Source organism: Mesoplodon bidens (assembly GCF_964165515.1).
Source record: "Mesoplodon bidens genome assembly, chromosome: 7".
Lineage (NCBI taxonomy): Eukaryota > Metazoa > Chordata > Mammalia > Artiodactyla > Ziphiidae > Mesoplodon > Mesoplodon bidens.
Window position 1 is genome coordinate 92,894,385 of NC_138164.1, and position 17,604 is coordinate 92,911,988.

At 43.2% G+C, this 17,604-nt stretch overlaps 1 protein-coding gene across 2 annotated transcripts in view; it reads right to left on the reverse strand.

The window, feature by feature from the left end:
• Nucleotides 1-709: 709 nt before the first annotated feature.
• Nucleotides 710-17,604, reverse strand: part of PAMR1 (peptidase domain containing associated with muscle regeneration 1) — a 170,357-nt gene continuing 153,462 nt past the window's right edge. For both annotated transcript variants that reach the window (XM_081241402.1, XM_081241401.1), the window contains exons 7-11: nucleotides 9,421-9,633; nucleotides 7,576-7,642; nucleotides 4,324-4,556; nucleotides 3,068-3,360; nucleotides 710-1,792 (exon numbers count right to left, since the gene is read on the reverse strand). In XM_081241402.1, the coding sequence (XP_081097528.1) occupies nucleotides 1,256-1,792; nucleotides 3,068-3,360; nucleotides 4,324-4,556; nucleotides 7,576-7,642; nucleotides 9,421-9,633 (1,343 nt within the window). In that variant the 3' untranslated portion in view covers nucleotides 710-1,255. The remainder of the gene's footprint in view (nucleotides 1,793-3,067; nucleotides 3,361-4,323; nucleotides 4,557-7,575; nucleotides 7,643-9,420; nucleotides 9,634-17,604) is intronic.

Genomic DNA, 17,604 nt, shown 5'->3' on the forward strand with positions numbered 1-17,604 from the left:
GTCAGCAAAATGCCCAGGAATGAGAAAGTCCCACCACACCCACCCAAGAACCAGCAGGAACTCAGGAGTCCTACTGTGTGTGTCCCGGGGCTTGAAGTCACGTAAGCCTCCATGGCACATCTTGGAAAGGAGGAAGCTGGTGAGGGTAGGGGAGAAAGGATAAAAGAGTGAGTCACCCAAAAAAGAGAATGTTCCTGAAAAGATCACTTCAGGGATTGGATTGGATTCAATTCATTTTTTTTTTTCCTCCACTATCCAGTGGGAGTCAGGGGTGGGGCTTGAAAGGAAAATCCTATAAGTTATAGAGAAGAATGAAGCTGTGGTTTCTTGGCATATCTCAATCGAGTGTGAGTATATAGGTGATTCCAGTTCAGATGCTATGAAAATAGGTCCTAAAGATTTCTAGAGGTTCAAAGCGGGGTTTTGTGCTTGATCTAGAACATAAGAACAAGAGGGGACACTAGAAATCCTCAAATCCCTGGTATTTTCCTCTGTTTGTGCCTTATCTGATGGTGCCCATCCTCCCTCTCCCCCACCTGAAGGCCCAGCAAGCTGCAAGCACTGGTATTGAAAAGATGGCATCGGCTTTGCTATATGCATTATTTGGGAATGATAATCTAGGATCTCCTTTAAAGGGCTGCCACCCAGCCATTGGTCCCAACACATGTAGCTCAAAGAGGCTGCATGCAGGAATCAGAGCCATGGCACATTCGTTCCGTGGGTCAGAAGCCAACCCTTGTTTTATTAAAGTGGGTACAGGGGATTGGGAGGGAAAAGGACCACCTCGTGACGTGGCACTGTGCATGGCCACCAATGCCGCAGCCAGGCTCCGCTGTCCGGGACTGTCCTGCAGGCGGCTCTTTGGAACTCTGGCTGGCTGGAGCCTTGGAGGAGACCTGATGAAGCCAATCAACCCTCTCTCGACCACAGCTGACCATGGCATTCACACCACTGAAGTGCAGGTGGGGAAGGCCACTGGGGTCGGTTGAATGGGGAGGATTTCTTTGCTATTCATGTAGTCTAGTTTGAAGAAACTGAGTTCTTGCCAGCAGCCCTGGTATCTTCCAAATGGTCCCAGCAGTCAGGGAGGCAGTGGCTTACCAGAAAGTAAGCTCGACTTGCCCTCCACTGGTTTTGACATCAGAAGCCCTGGCACAGCCAAATTCATGGGCATATTCACATTTCAGGTCCACAATGCCTCAGGCAACACACGTACAGAAGGATGCACAGAAGTGCTTCTTGATGGGCCTGAGGCTCATTTCATGTTTCTCTCGATCCAGTCTTTAAAAGGCAGCACTTTGGTGAAGGCTGTGTAGAGGCTGTGGCTGCATGTTTTGTCATAGCTCCAGCTGACCAGCCCCACCAGATGCCAGCGGGGCTCAGGGGACGCCCGCCCTGGGAAGAACGCAGCTGCGATGCCGCCCGTCTCTGCGGTGCAGATGTCAGAAGGGGCAGCGCGGTCCCAGCCAGCACAGAACATGTTGTCTGTGACGCTCACCGGGATGCCATGCTCTTCGTGCTTCTCCTCACACAGCAGCGAGTCCACCACACTGACTACCCCCGTGCGCAGCGTGTCATTCTTGAAGCCGGGGCTCCTCGCATCTGCCAGGACATTCCAGCCTGCCACGGTGAGGCGGGACTCCTGGAGGGAGGTGCTGAGGTCCCGAGGAGCCACCAGGCAGATGGGCTGCACGCGGGTGCTGATGCGAGCCTTGTCCAGGAGCTTCAGGACGGCGATGTCCACATCCAGCAGGATGGGGTCGTAGTTGGGATGCAGGATGACTGCAGAAATCTACCAAGGTAAGGAATGGACAGCAATTGTGAGCAACCAACCCCACAGTGACAGGAACAGGCAAGCCCCGGGGCTAAATTAATGGGAGAAAATGTCTAAGAGACAGCTACAATTATACGGAGTTACTTTTCTCAAGGGATCATAGAAAGCAACTGCTCTATTCCCAGGGTTGCAAACTGAAATGCCCGCATGGCTGGCAGGTTGTTTTAAATAAGTTGAGTGGACAGGTGAGGTTTCAGAGAACAGGAGTGCATGCCCCATGCAGAGGGAGCAGCTGCCACTTTGCTCCAGCTGACCACTGCCATGCAGAAGTGCTCATTTGGCCAGAGAATAGACTCCAGATCTCTGGTTGAAACCTCCTGGTTTTTAAATGTTGGCAAATAACTGATTAAAAAAATATATGTTAGCACCATCAAAACACAAAACCCTACAGGCTATCAGTTTGCAACATCTGGTCCACTGTAAACACTGCATTTACCCTCAAGCCAGTAAGATAGAGCTACACCCAGGGTGGTCCACAAGACTGTGCCACAAAGTCTCCCCTGATTGTCCCCACCCTTGCTGATCATCTTCTTTGACGGGGGCCTCCAGGAGGTTACATCTGTGATACGCCGTAACATTCTTATGGATGTGTTCTATTCCTTCAACTACATTTGGGCTCATTTACTCAGGGATTCTACTGTGTTGGACTAGTCACGATATACTGGTCTGTCTCTTCCCCTAGCCTGTGGACTCTTCAGGCCAAAAACCATGCCTTATTCAGTTCGGTATGTATTCCCAGCGAATGGCATGCTGTGGGAACTCAACAATGGATGGATGGATAGTTGAATGGATAGATGGATGGATGGATGGATGGATGGACAGATGGATGAGCTGGATGGGTGAATGGGTGGATGGAAGAGAGGGAGGGAGGCAGGCAGGGAAAGAGAAGAATATTACACATCTATTAGGAGTCCCTATTTTCCTCAAAGCCTACCTAGCACAGTGTCCTAAACATAAGACGTGGTTACATTTTGATGACCCCAATGATAGAAGATATTTGTTACTATCTTATTTTTAAAACAATTTTAGGGGGGAAAAACTCCATAGTCTTTCTAGATGCCCCTTTCTAGTATCTGTCAATATATATTAGCCACCTACTATGTGCCTAATAGTTCCAGGCTCTGGGCTGGATGCTAAAGTGCTAGAGTGACAGGACCGACACAGTCCCTGCTCGCCCAGTACTGGGAGTTGCTGAGCCAGAGACACGGTTTCCAGGCTGCAGCCCTCTCTCACCCGCAAGCTCTGGATGCTTTTCTCTTCCCGGTCATCATCCCTGTAGAATTTCCCCAGGACGACTTTGAGGTCTGCTGTCTTGATCACGGTGACCCTCCCCAGGTCAGTGACGCAGTGGGCAGCCACCACCACGGTGCGCTCATTGACCAGGGCACCGCTGCAGACAAGGAACCACGTGTCCTTGTGCAGGTTGCTCCCGTGCACCCCACCGGCCCTCCTGTAGATGGCAGCCTGCCACGGCCAGCGCGTCCTCTGGGTCTTCGGAGCAGTGACGTTCTCAGTTTTCCCACAGACTATGGAGAAAGCACCAGCTCAGTAATGTAAACTCAGACCTTCCCATCCAAAGGGGAATGTGTCAGTCAAGCAACAGAGCACAAATCTGGAAAGGTGGACCCTACGGATGTCAAGACCACAGAGCATCTAACCTGTTTTTCTTTTCCCTTTAAACATTAATCAACCACCTTGACATGGTTGACTATAAAGTCTAGGATTACGATTGGAGGCTTACCATCCCAGCCACTTACTGGGCAAGTTGCCTAATCTCTTACAGCCACAGTCTTCCTGCCTGCAAAATGGATACAGTAATCACAACTGTCTCCTAGGGTTCTTGAGAAGAGTGGATGAGATGATGTATATAAACAGTTAGATTCAGATATCATGACTATTGCTATAAAGATGACCACCTCAAACTAAGCCATATTCTTCTTCTTTGACAAAGAGGATGGGGGTAGCTTAGTATGTGCAAGACCCTATTCCAGACACTTCCATGTATTACTGCAGTAATCATCATTATAACCTTGTGAGTAATTAATACCTCATAATCTAATTAATAACAATAACCTAATTAATACCATTGGGTGATGAGAATGAAAACTGGGTTAGACATGGTAACCAAGGTGATATCACCAGAAGCCCTCTAGCACCTTTAACCCCCTCCCCACTTGGTGTTTAATAACTGCTCTGTCCCTTTTCTCCAAGTAAATATGAAAGAATTATCCACAAGAAGTATGCCCCCTTTCCCAAAAACTTTGTCTAAGATTTAACGAGTTCATTTCTCCTGGGTAACACGTTTAAGCCAAAGGAAGGAAGCTCTAACTGTGGAATTTCAGACTTTGCCAAGCTAGGGAAAGTGTTAGAGGGCCATTCTTTTGGACAAGGAGTTTTTCCCAAAAAAGTCTTCAATAGGGTCAGTGGCTTTTCATAGGCAGCAATGGGAGATCTAAGCTGCTCTAGACCAAGGACAGGCATTGACTCACTAGGGATGCAGGACGGGGCACGCCCACTCCACTTCCCAGTCCTCAGACATGTCCTCCGGCTGCTGCCCAGGCGGCGGTAGAAGGGTGAGATGCACTCATACTGGATCTGGGTGTGCAGATATTGGTACCCAGGGGGCAGGTCTCCAAAGGGAAGGGCTGGCTTCTTGGTAGAGGAGTCCTGCAGCTTCTGCTTGCTGAAGGCTGATGAGTATAGCTGGTGTAATGGCGTCTCCCTACATCGGAGCACCCGGCCCGGAGAGAGAGGAGAGCCAGAGACTGTCATTGTGGCTCTTTTAGTATCCAAGCCCATTCCTTACAGAGGAAGGGAAAACAGCTATCTCATCCTCTGTGTGTGTCTCTCTCTTCCTTTCTCCCCTCACACCTCTCTCTCTCTCTCTCTCTCTCTCATACACACACACACACACACACACACACACACGAATGGCTCTTCTACCACTGAGCACATTTTCTTGCATACTTCAATTTATTCCATCATTTCCATTTCTGGCATGCCTCCAGCTGCCCTGGATTTTAACCAAAGAGCATAATATCTGACATAATAGCTAGCTGCTATCCAAAGGTACGCTATACATGCACACACACAAAAATTAGTAGTGAAATTAAACAAGAAAGGAAGTTAATTTCAAGGGGAGAAATCCAAGTGGCTGCTTTTCTCTAACCATTATCATAATGGGGCAGTATTAGGAATTGATTCGAACTGAACTGTGTTGATACAGCAGCTTGATTTAGCAATTAGCAGATGTAATTAGTCCACCTCAGAGAATAAAACCTTCTCTCAGAGCACATTGATTGGGAGAAATAAGGAGCGTTGTGTGCGAATGTGAAAAGGTCTTTTAAATGAGCCCTGAAGTTGAAGCACCCAGAGACCACTCTGGGATTCTTGGGAGAGAGGTATGCACACCACACAACTTGTGCTCATTTTATATCAGTGCATAATGACTATTAACTGACAAGTTAGAGTTCCTTTAGGAATCAGTGTTTTCATCCCATTTAATGAATGGAGGAAGGAAGCCCAGAGAGGTAGGTAGGAGTGCTGAAGGGCACACAGGAAGCTAAGACAGTACCCCAGGCAGTACAGGGCAGTCATGGTTCCCACCCTGGTTTCCCTGCCCTGCCAATCCATCGTAAGAAATCTGTTTCCTGTGTCTGTACCGTGCTGTGCTCAGGGCAAACATTCCATCCACATTGATTTCATCCAACAAATCTTTAGCTCATGTTTAGAACCAGGTCTGCAGTTCAGGGAGCTTCTGGACTCGCAAACAAACACAGCTTTTGGCCGTTGAAGGTTTGTGTTGCCTTTGGGGGTTCCTGGGTGAGCCTGGCTGCTGGAGAACATCATATCCCCACTCAGCAGCGTATCTTCCAGAAAGATATTTACAACCAAGTTTTAGGCTTGCTTTCTCATCTACATGAGACACCTGGCACCTTGTCACCTAACCCTCCATTACAACCGCTTTACAAAATGCAAAGCCCGATGGTGATCTTTTTTTAACAGCTCTGGGCCTCCTCTCCAAGATGTCTCCTTGGGAAGAATACTTACTGGAGAGTCCAGCCCCAGGTAAATCACAAAGATCAGAAAGGAGGGTGGGTAGAAATACTGGATTCCACTGCCACTGTCCCCAAGGAAATGCCTTGCCGGAAAAGGAAATGGAATGAGAGAGCCAGAGGCAGAGTGAGAGATGAAGGAATATCCTGAACTTTGAATATTTCAGATCACTTGTTTGGGGTCAGTTCCAGTCACTGGGGTTCATTGTTACCATTTCTAAAAGCAATAGATACTGCTCACAGGTGTTCATAGGTGCAAGGCGTTTTTAAGGCCTTTATATAAGGCTTAGTTCCAGCTCCATGCATCAAGGAGCAGACCCTGAAGACCCTGGATGTGCATCCTGGGTTTGCTCCTTCCTCTAGCAACGTGACCTTGGGCAAGTTCCTCACCCTCTCAGAGCCTCAGTTTACCCATCTGTAATAAAAAGTAATAAAATCTAAAATGAAATGGTAATAATAATACTTACCTCAGAGGTTTTAATGAAGATTAAATGAGCTAATATATGTAAAGAACTCAGAAGTGTAACGGGCCCAGAGCAAACGCCCAGTAAATGCTATTTGCCTTGCATTAAATCCTTAACAGTCCCCAGAGACAAATGTTATTGTGATCACCCTTACTTTTCAAAAGAGGAACTGAAGGCTCAGCAAGCTTAGGAATTTGCCCAAGAATACCCAGTGCTAAAGAGAGATGACAGCAAGTCTTGAACCAACTGAGCCAATCCATCCATCCATCCATCCATCCATTCATTCATTCATTCATTCATTCACTCATTCATTCAATATTTTGCGGGTGCCCCCACCATGTGGCAGGCACCGTTCTAGGAACTAGAAGTTCAGCATGAACCAAACAGAAAATGTTCCTGCACTTATAACTTTCACATTTTTTTGGTGGGGTACAGGGAGACAGAAATTGAACAAATAAATGAACAAAATGTCAGGAGGACAACAGGTGGAGATGGATGCCGAGGTAAAAACTGGAGAGCTCTGTAAAGGTCAGAGAGCGCTGGCTAAAGAAGTCAGCTCAGCGGTCAGGGTGGAGGTGGGGTTGCTATTTTTAAAAGGATGGTCTTGGAAGGTCTCTCTGCCAGGTGAAAACTAAGCAGGGAACTGAAGGAAACCAGGCACTAAGCCTCGTTGAAATCAAGTGGAAGCAGGTTCCTTCTGGAGCCATGGGTGTAAGGTTCCGTAGCTGCCACCAGAGGTCACCACCTCTATCTTTCCAGGAAAAACGCTGGGTGGGTGTCCCTGAGGCCTCACATCCCTCATCAGGGGCAAGTCATTCATCTCGGGTTCCTGGCCCCACCAGCCTGCCCCATCTGATTGGTCACTACCAAGAACATCTTCCTAAGCCACAGCTGGCTGCATAATAAATACGTAGTAATTTCAGGAAGACTTGAGTATTAAAATCCAGTTCCTCAAAGACCATCTTAAAGTCTGGCTTCCCACCACCACTTACTTTCCCACAATCCAGTGAAATCTGTGCATCTTCCAACAGTTGCTACCTCTTGGCTAAAGGCAGCTGGCTAATAAGCCTCCATCTAACAAGCCCTATTCTTCCTTGGCCAGTCAGCACTGAGTGTCCCTAAGAAACCTCAGACTGTCTTTGGCCAAACACCAGTGGGGAAAGGGGGTGGGAGAGGAACGTTCATGCGCCTTTAAAGCAGAGTTCAGGTGTTTCAACCTCACCTTGACTGAACCTGCATTGGAAGAACTCTCCGTCTCACCAGGTCTGAGATCTTTGGTTCTCGACAGCCTAGGAAAAAAAAAAAAAAAAAAAGACAGCGCTGCATAATTCTTTTCCATATTATCTGTTCACATCATTCAGTTCAGATTCATACCTGACCACCCTTTCTGGAGACCAGTGCACATTCCCCAGGCTTTCAGAAGTAAGACACATTAGCCAAACTTGGACAGCTCACTTAGCAAAAGAGCATGCTGAGTTTTATCTAAATTGACAACCCCCTTTGAAGAACCCAAGTAGAATAAACACCTCTGCAGAGCTGCTCCCCCCAGGTGATATGAAACAATGGTAATTAATAGATCAGGATTATCTGTTCACATAAATAGTATTGGCGAACTTAATCAATACAGAACAAAAGCCAAGGTCAAGGTTCTAAAATATAGCCCAGCATAGTGAATCACAAGGTTCTCATTTAAAACCAGACAGCAGTGTCAACCATCAATAAATCTTGAGTAACTTATTCCTCCATGTCTCTGCAACTAAGGCTCCTAAGGGTCCTTTGAGGGCAACTCAAAGCCCAGTTTAATTTTTTTGAAGTCTCTCTTTCTTCACAAGTGAAAAGGAATCCTTCCCATCTCACTTTCCCAATCAAGCAGCCAACATTCATCTAATTAGCAACCTAGGGAACTCTGCTTGTATTAATTTGTAAGAGAAGAGTTGACAAAAATCTCCAAGGACGTATGTAACACCGTTTCCATACTTAATGAAATCAAGAATCAGAGTCTGTGCTGGTGAGGATGAAACTTGCTCCTGGCTAAAGCCTAAAGTGATTTCTTCCTTTCACAAATCTTTCTTTTGTTCCTTTTCCCATGATTCAGGTTGTTGACAAACACTCAGAAGGGAAAGTGGAGGATTGAAGCAATTATCTGGATAATCTAGGCCAAGGATATGCTTTTCTTCCCAGGAAACAGCTAGATAACTGTGACCTGCCACCAAAAGGAAAGGGGCTGTTGACCTGGAGCAACTAGGGAATCAACTCAGCAAGAAACTATGCATGTCTACTCCCAAGTGGGGTAAGGTCCAAATTTCCCTATGCAACGTTCCATTTGTTCTGGTCCCCAACTACCTTTTAAAATTTACCTCCCAGATTCCAGGACTGATTCCCCTTTTGTTTACCATGATTCTTTCACGTCTGCCTACACCACCTTCCCTTTGTCTTCTAACTGGAATATCATCCCAACTCCTCTTTACCTCTATAAATCCTTCCCTGCTTCCCAGACAGGTTCCAGTGCTCTCTGCTACATGCAATTGTCTCTATTTCACTCCTCGGAATATACACCACTCATTTGTTCTATAACTCTCCTTTGAATGTTCAAGCGTTTACTGTCTTTTTAAGATGCTTTTAAACATCTTAACATCTCAAACCTCCCTCCACATAGGCTGGCAGGGATGACGTGTCTATTGCGTTCTTTTATTTCTTGCACTAATTTAATATTGCATAGACAGTAGATAAATGTAGCCATATAAGAGCATTTTAATTGCTTCAAATCTATGCTTGGGTTTGCATGTATAAAACTCAGCCTTGTCATCTTTCCTAAACTGCTCTGTTAACTACATCACTCTTCTTGATCACATCAAGACACTGTGATTAGGATAAGCAGGTCCTTTGCCGGTTCAAAAAAGAAGCAAATGTTTTATGGATGATTTCCAACCTAAGAGGAATGTATGGTTCCAGTGAGAACTTAAGAGAGAAGGCATTTTTCCAGGGGCTCAAAAACATGTATGAGAGCTACCAAAATGTCCAGCAACTCCATCTATTCCTACAGACTTCAAAATTATTTGCAAGTTACCTTTTATGCAGATGGGTTGTTTCCCCGACCACTCTCCATTCTGCTGGCAAGTTCTCATCTCATTGCCGCTAAGAACATAGGAGTTGTTACAAAAGAAGGTCAAGACGGTGCCAATTTTTGCATAGCGCCCATTGATAAGCTCAGGGCCTCCTGTAATTTTCTTGTACCCATTGACTGGGCCCCCAGGGTCTGAGCAGTTTCTTTCTTCAAGGACTGAAAGTGGAAAGAAAAGGAGAGCTATTAATAGTCTGAAGCATTCCATTTTAGCATCAAATCTTTTCAAGTCTCATTGAATTAAAAATGCAGTGATACAGAGCCTGCTAACAATGGTACTCAAAGGAATTACTAAGAGGAAACTCATAATAGAAAAATGCATGCATTAGACATATCTTCCCCCTGCTTTTACAATTTATTCTTAAACTGAGAAGTGTTTCATCCCAGATACAAATAAATTTGACACTACAACGGTCTCTCATATAATCATGTTCGTTTGTTTCTCAAACTGTGGGAGATGGCCAGGCCTGGACAAAATACACATTTTGCCTACGTTTTTATGATCAGTATACAAGGGTTATTGGTTTTCAGTGTTGTAATATTATCTCCTTTGTTCCCTAAAGCTTAGGCAATTAAACCAGACTATTCAGTTTCTTATTTGTGTTGTACCCAAAAAGTAGAACAGATTCAAAACGAGTACATATAAAAATTTAGATTTTATATTTCATCTGCTGGAACATTAGTGTGTTAGAAGTTGTAATTAAAAAACACTAGAGGACAATATAAATTCAGAGATACAACAAATTCCCTTGATCTCCAAATATAACGTTCCATCTAAACATTTATCAATATTCATTACAAAGATATCTCTATTCTCTAATTCATGTTGCACAGCTACTTAGAGTAAAATTGGCATCACCAGCTATCCTAAGCACTGAACAGGATATTAGATATATCCTGGAAATATTCTATCAGCTAGATAACATATTTTTCTCAAATGGATTATGGCAAATTACTGAATATTACTTGCCTAAGGACACAGAGTAAGTCCCCTGAAGAATTCAACCTTTAATTACTGAGTTTGGGTACCAATCACTCTATCAGCCTCCCTAGTCTCTTTTTAATCATTTTTTCTAAGACACAGGTTCATTCCTATAAAACTGTCCCCACACAATACAATTATGCACTGGACATGTTTTACTTCCCATAAATGTCCCAGTTACCTTTCAAACAACTTACTTGCTTGCCTCCAGGCAAGAAATTAATGTCCATTCATATAATATTTTTACAATATTTGAGAACTAAAAATTAATGAATATTCCTCTGTGCAATTTGGAAAGGTTGCTAATATTGTCCAAATTTCTGGTTTGTCTGCTCTAAGACTGCCTGTAGATCACATGACAGATGATCTCAATGACACTCTGTGTGTTTTGGGCTATGTACTTTGAGCAGTTTCCCTGAGGGTTGACTCCAAAGCCCCATTTTAAGTGTCAAAAAAGGACCTCACTGAGTGAGCTGTTTAAAAAATACCAAAATGGTTGCTTTGTGACCGCCTGGAGGGGTGGGATAGGGAGGGTGGGAGGGAGGGAGACGCAAGAGGGAAGGGATATGGGAACAGATGTATATGTATAACTGATTCACTTTGTTATAAAGCAGAAACTAATAATCAAAAAAAAAAACAATAAAGGCCATGGAAAAAGAAAAAAAATACCGAAATGGTATAGTGAGGGCAATGCACTTTTCTGAAGCTTCAAGTGGACTCAGAAAGTCCCCCAGTACTTATATTTCCAGGAATCCCTCTATGATGTGAGAGCAAGCATTCCATGTTGCTTCAGTGATGGGGCCACCTTCTTATAGTACAGACTCATTCAGTGCTGAACATGTAGCCCAGAAACAACCAGCAAGAGCCCACAGACTTCAACCATCTCAAAAACGTGTGTTATACATGCAAATTTTAGAAAATGGAATTCACTGTCAACATAAAAATCAGGGCATTTGTCACAGAAATCTGTGTTCCTGGCTTCTGACAAAATTCAGTTTCGGAAACCCTGGGTCTGTATCCTCACACGGCAAGAATCAGCTGGTGTGGGGAGGAGCTCCCTGCCTGGACTGGACCACAGCCTTGCCTCAGCCACAGGCCCCCACCGACCAGTTGCCTGGCTCTGGCAGACAATTGAATCGGTGGCCAGTTAGGCTATATCAAAGGGCTATGATTTGTGTAATTCAAGTGTAGCTCCTCATCCATTTTGAGCTTTGCTTGCTAGAGCTCATGGCCAAGAATGATCGGGTGATACTTAAGACCCATCCTGGAATACTGAAAGAAAATGAACTAGCCTCTAGTCACATCAGTCTCAGCAGAAGACAAGAAGAGGCTTCTACTGTAAGCCTAATCGTTGCATTTTTCTCCTCTTAGAAGTAAGTAGCTTCCTGGTCCAGCAGGCTCCCACTCCATGATCTCCTATGTGCAGGATTCTCATGGATCCTATTTCTATTACATTTCATGTGGGTTTTTTTTTTTACATCTTTATTGGAGTATAATTGCTTTACAATGGTGTGTTAGTTTTTGCTTTATAACAAAGTGAATCAGTTATACAGATACATGTTCCCATATCTCTTCCCTCTTGCATCTCCCTCCCTCCCACCCTCCCTATCCCACCCCTCTAAATGGTCACAAAGCACCGAGCTGATCTCCCTGTGCTATGTGGCTGCTTCCCACTAGCTATCTATTTTACATTTGGTAGTGTATATATGTCCATGCCACTCTCTCACTTTGTCACAGCTTACCCTTCCCCCTCCCCATATCCTCAAGTCCATTCTCTAGTAGGTCTGTGTCTTTATTCCTGTCTTACCCCTAGGTTCTTCATGACATTTTTTTTCTTAAATTCCATATATATGTGTTAGCATATCGTATTTGTCTTTCTCTTTCTGACTTATTTCACTCTGTATGACAGACTCTAGGTCTATCCACCTCATTACAAATAGCTCAATTTCGTTTCTTTTTATGGCTGAGTAATATTCCATTGTATGTATGTGCCACATCTTCTTTATCCATTCATCCGATGATGGACACTTAGGTTGTTTCCATCTCCGGGCTATTGTAAATAGAGCTGCAATGAAAATTTTGGTACATGACTCTTTTTGAATTATGGTTTTCTCAGGGTATATGCCCAGTAGTGGGATTGCTGGGTCATATGGTAGTTCTATTTGTAGTTTTTTAAGGAACCTCCATACTGTTCTCCATAGTGGCTGTACCAATTCACATTCCCACCAGCAGTGCAAGAGTGTTCCCTTTTCTCCACACCCTCTCCAGCATTTATTGTTTCTAGATTTTTTGATGATGGCCATTCTGACTGGTGTGAGATGATATCTCATTGTAGTTTTGATTTGCATTTCTCTAATGATTAATGATGTTGAGCATTCTTTCATGTGTTTGTTGGCAGTCTGTATGCACAGCAAAGGAAACCATAAACAAGACCAAAAGGCAACCCTTAGAATGGGAGAAAATATTTGCAAATGAAGCAACTGACAAAGGATTAATCTCCAAAATTTATAAGCAGCTCATGCAGCTCAATAACAAAAAAACAAACAACCAAATCCAAAAATGGGCAGAAGACCTAAATAAACATTTCTCATGTGGGTTTAACTGGCAGGAACATTGGAGAGTTCTCGAGCTCTTGGATGTAATAAAGCTTCAGGACAATTCAGGTCCTTTCTTCCTCTCACTGAAGAGGCTTTAAAGGAACATTTAAAGGGAAACGGACTCAAGATATCCAAACAGGTCTGCCCGTGGCTGAGGAATTCTGCCATATTTCTATAATTCTTAAATGCCTATTCCTTTAAAACGTGATATGTCTGAAATCAGGTCACATGCCTACATTTCCTGTAATATTTCTTTACTCCCAATCCCTAAAACAGCTATAATTAAATCAACAGTGCACCTTAAACTTGCCAAAATCTTAGAATGGAGAACTATTTATTTGGTTTTAAGTTATGCTCATGAAATGTCACCAGGGTTGAGCTGAATGATGCTTCCAAGTGAGGCTTCAATGGAAGGTGAGACTATACGGCTGAAATTCAAGAGAAATTCAGACATTAGAAACAGATTCATAAAGGATTCAGATAATGTAGTTGTCTGACACTACTGAAAAATAAATAGACTGAATATATTCAAGGAAATAAAAGACAAAATTGAGAACTTTCGTAGAAAACTGAAAACCTTAAAAAATAGCCAAAGGAGAGGACTTCCCTGGTGGCGCAGTGGTTGAGAGTCCACCTAACGATGCAGGGGACACAGGTTCGTGCGCTGGTCGGGGAAGATCCCACATGCCGCGGAGCGGCTAGGCCCGTGAGCCATGGCCGCTGAGCATGCACGTCCGGAGCCTGTGCTCCACAACGGAAGAGGCCACAACAGTGAGAGGCCCATGTACCACAAAAAAAAAAAAAAAAAAAAAAAAAAAATAGCCAAAGGAGAAATCTAGAACTCAAAAAGTTATAATGACATAAAGTAAAAATTCAGTGGCTGAGTTTAGTAGCAAACCAGATACAGTGTAAGGGGATTAACAAACTGAAAGATAACTTCAAAGAAAAGATTCAGAACAAACCCCAAGACTCAAAAAGGTGAAAAATGTAAGGAAAATGTAAGGATACAGTGAGGAGGTTAATAAATACGTGTAATTGGCATCCCAGAAGAAGAGAGAGAGAATGGAGCAAAACCAATATGTAAAGATATAATAATTGAAATTTTTCTGATGAAAGACATCAACCTACAGATTTACAAAGTCCCAAACCAGATGAATATGAAGAAAACCACACATAGACATATAATATAAAACTTTTCAAAACAAAAACCAAAGAAAAACAATTTAAGGAGCCAAAGGGTTAAAAGACTAGAAAAACATCCTTTAAAATAATTACAGTCATTATCTCTGGCTTATAATACTGAGAATGTTTTTTGCTTCTTTCTACTTTTTTTTAGAAGTTTTATAATCAGAAAATGCAGCCATAAACGTTTATTATTTTTGTTGTTGTTTCTATTGTTATTATTTTTTAAAGTATCAGGCAAAATGGTTTGGGTCCTCCCCACTAAGCCTATAAATCTAGCATTAAGTCTTCATGCCTTTTTTTGTGTGTGTGTTCCCATACCCTCTCCAACCCATGCAAATCTCTTTACCATCTTGCATAATCACAGACTAATCCAACTTTCCATGAACTCAGATCCAAATGAGTTTTGTCACTAGACTCTGGTGGAAAAACAATGTTTTCCAGGATCAGATAGCTATAGGCTTAAATAATCATTTGGTCCTCAGTGTCCAGAATAAGCACACAGTAGGTGTTCAATAAATGTTTGTTTGCGGGTGGAAGGGATAAAGGCTAAAATGTATTCATTCTTCCACTTAATAAACAGGGCCTGGGAAAATTAATTAATTTCTCCAAGACTTGCTTTTCTCATCTATAAAAGGAGATAATAACACTTCTCTGGCTGGGCTGGTTTTGAGGAGTAATTTAAACTACACATAGTCTCTAATTCCCTTTTTTGCCTTTATTTACAAAGCACCCTACTACCTTTAAAAATCAATTCCCTAAATTCATACACCTTAAAGAAAAACCCATAAAGGTATCTAAAGGCCCATTACTGGGTCTATTCAAGTATAAAGCAATATTTTTTGGCTTCTTGGTAATGCGATGGGCTTCCAGATCTGGGTCCAGTGTATTGACTCAGACTTCTGGGTACCAACCATGATCTCTGTACATTCATCTATTTTAATCCTGTGTAATGAAGCCTTAAAATTATATTCTTATATCAAACATCTTCTGGGCATTATTCTCTCTTCCTTCTGTACCCTCTCCTATGATGATTTTGAAGAGAATTCTAAGACTTCCTCTATCCATCCTTTTCTCTCCCTGTTTAGACTTCTACCTGTTGGGTTCATAGAGCATCTGCGTCTCAAAAGAGCATCTCCCCAGGGTTAGATTTCCAAACTCCCTCTCTGTTACCCCTGTGGGTTCTCTGTTTAGAAACCTTTGTATCTCCCCACTGAACAGACTCATGATTCTTTTCTATTTGATTTTTCAAGAACTTTGTATTTCATTTCTTCTCAGTAGGATGGATGTTTTCACACAAAGCCAACTGAGAATTTAAAACATCTGCATCTCCGGTGTGAAGAAGCATCAAGCTCTTGCTTTTTGCTAAGTAAAATATTACATAATTAGTAATAAATAGCACATTTTTCTGTTACTTTTGGGACTCGGGCCAGGTATATGAACACATTAAGTTTAGCATGCCTTTACAGGCTATATTTCGAACAAAATAGTACTTGGGATGCATTTCTATGGCATACTGTTTCAGATAAACATTTAAAGAAAGACCTTCCCTTGTTCTCTTTTTTTCTCAGGGCAACAGTATTAGGCAGTTCACTGTGATACCACTTTACAGAGGAGATGCAATGGCTGTGGGATGGTTCTTGTAGTGATCACTACTGGTGCCCCATACAGGTCTCCTTGTATCCTTTTACCAACTCAGCTTCTACATGTGTGCTTTGCTGCTGAGAGCTGGCACCTGCCACCTTCACAGGACTGCCCCTTGGGCATGGGCACCATCTTGCCCATATGAAGAGCTAAAAAAATGCCTAGATTTTTTGTTCCCTCATGCCCACCCCAGGGTTGGCTGTAGCCAGTGACTGATGGGTGTGGAAGTACAAAAGCCCAACTCCTGTTTCTCGAGGTGTAATTTACACTTCCCAACACCCCACAGGATCAGGCTGAGTCTGGGAGTTCAGGTGAAATCACTCGTGCTGGGTTTTTTCCTCTTTCCTATTTTGCTTCTGCAATTCCCTTACTGGTTGATCCTGAGAGTACTTCCTTTAATAAATCATTTGGACCCAAATGTGGCTCAGGGTCTGGTTTCAGGAGAAACTAAGCTAAGACAGCTCTGCTGTTTTCTTAGCCCTGGGTACCAGAGCCCCTCATGCCTCCCTAGGGCGACACTCCTGGGAGGTGATGAGACCCGAGAGAGGTTGTTATCTCAGCCCTGGGCATAGGGCCTTGTTTGCCTTTCGGCACTCCTGGGAGATCTTGGGGAGGATGACTGCAACTAGAAAGGCTGCGTCTCATCAGAGTGTCTCCAATCTCATCAGAGGTTCTCCAGCCTCCACAGATATATCAGGCTCCAGCATCCCACCCCCATCCCCACCAGCAGGGCTGTTTTGCCCTGAAGGGATCAAGACAATGGACTTCCCTAAGCTAAACAATGTAGACACGGAATCCACCATCCAAGGATTCTCCCTGCTGATTTGGTGCTGTCTGTGGAAAGCCAGGGAACTTTTTACAGCCCTGGGGTATAGAACTTCTCACGGGCCTGAATTATGGGTCTTAGATTTGAATTTAAGTTGATTTAAAGCAAATAAAGTTGTATCTTTTTCTCCCCTGATTGGTGCACGAAGATTCATACCCAATATAAAGTAGCTAATATGACCAGGTCCAGAAGGTCTATAAGAAATGGACACAATGATGAAGATGTCAGGGAGTATGTCAGGATAATGTAGAGACATTTTAAGGAAAAGTAGCTTTTTGGTGCACACAAATAACACCACTTTTTTGTGCCCTCTTGTCAGATCAACTATATTGACTATAAGAAAAGGAAGGTCACACTCTTCATCCCTAATTTAGGGAGTGGACCCACCTTCCCATTCCCCAAATAATCACAAAACTCAGGGAGCAGTTCCAGCTGTGGCAAGAAAACAGACCTCTTGCTCCATTATGTTGCTCTCTACCAGTATATCCCTGTTCACAAACTATCTTCTTATGAATGAGTCTAGAATTTCCCTATGATATACCAGACTTCAAGAATATTTGTCTTTTCCTTTGGTCTCAAAGCTGTAAGTTCAAATTTGGAGACAACATCTAGAAAAAGCCCCTAAGAACCAAAGAATCCAATCACCACTTTGCCTTTTGGAAGCCCTGTAAGTCTCTCTGTAGAGAAAGACTGGTGAAGTGCTGTTGGCTGTCCATTTCGTTGATTAATTTTCTTGCACCACCTAGTGTTCTCCGTTGCTTGTTCTTGTCCCACTTCTAAATTGTTTTACTTTAATTATCATTTATACCCTGCTTGTTTTCAGGAATGGTTTGATGTGATTTACAAAACTGCACCTAAAAAAAGCATACTTTTTTCCTCTAATTTTATATTAATGATAT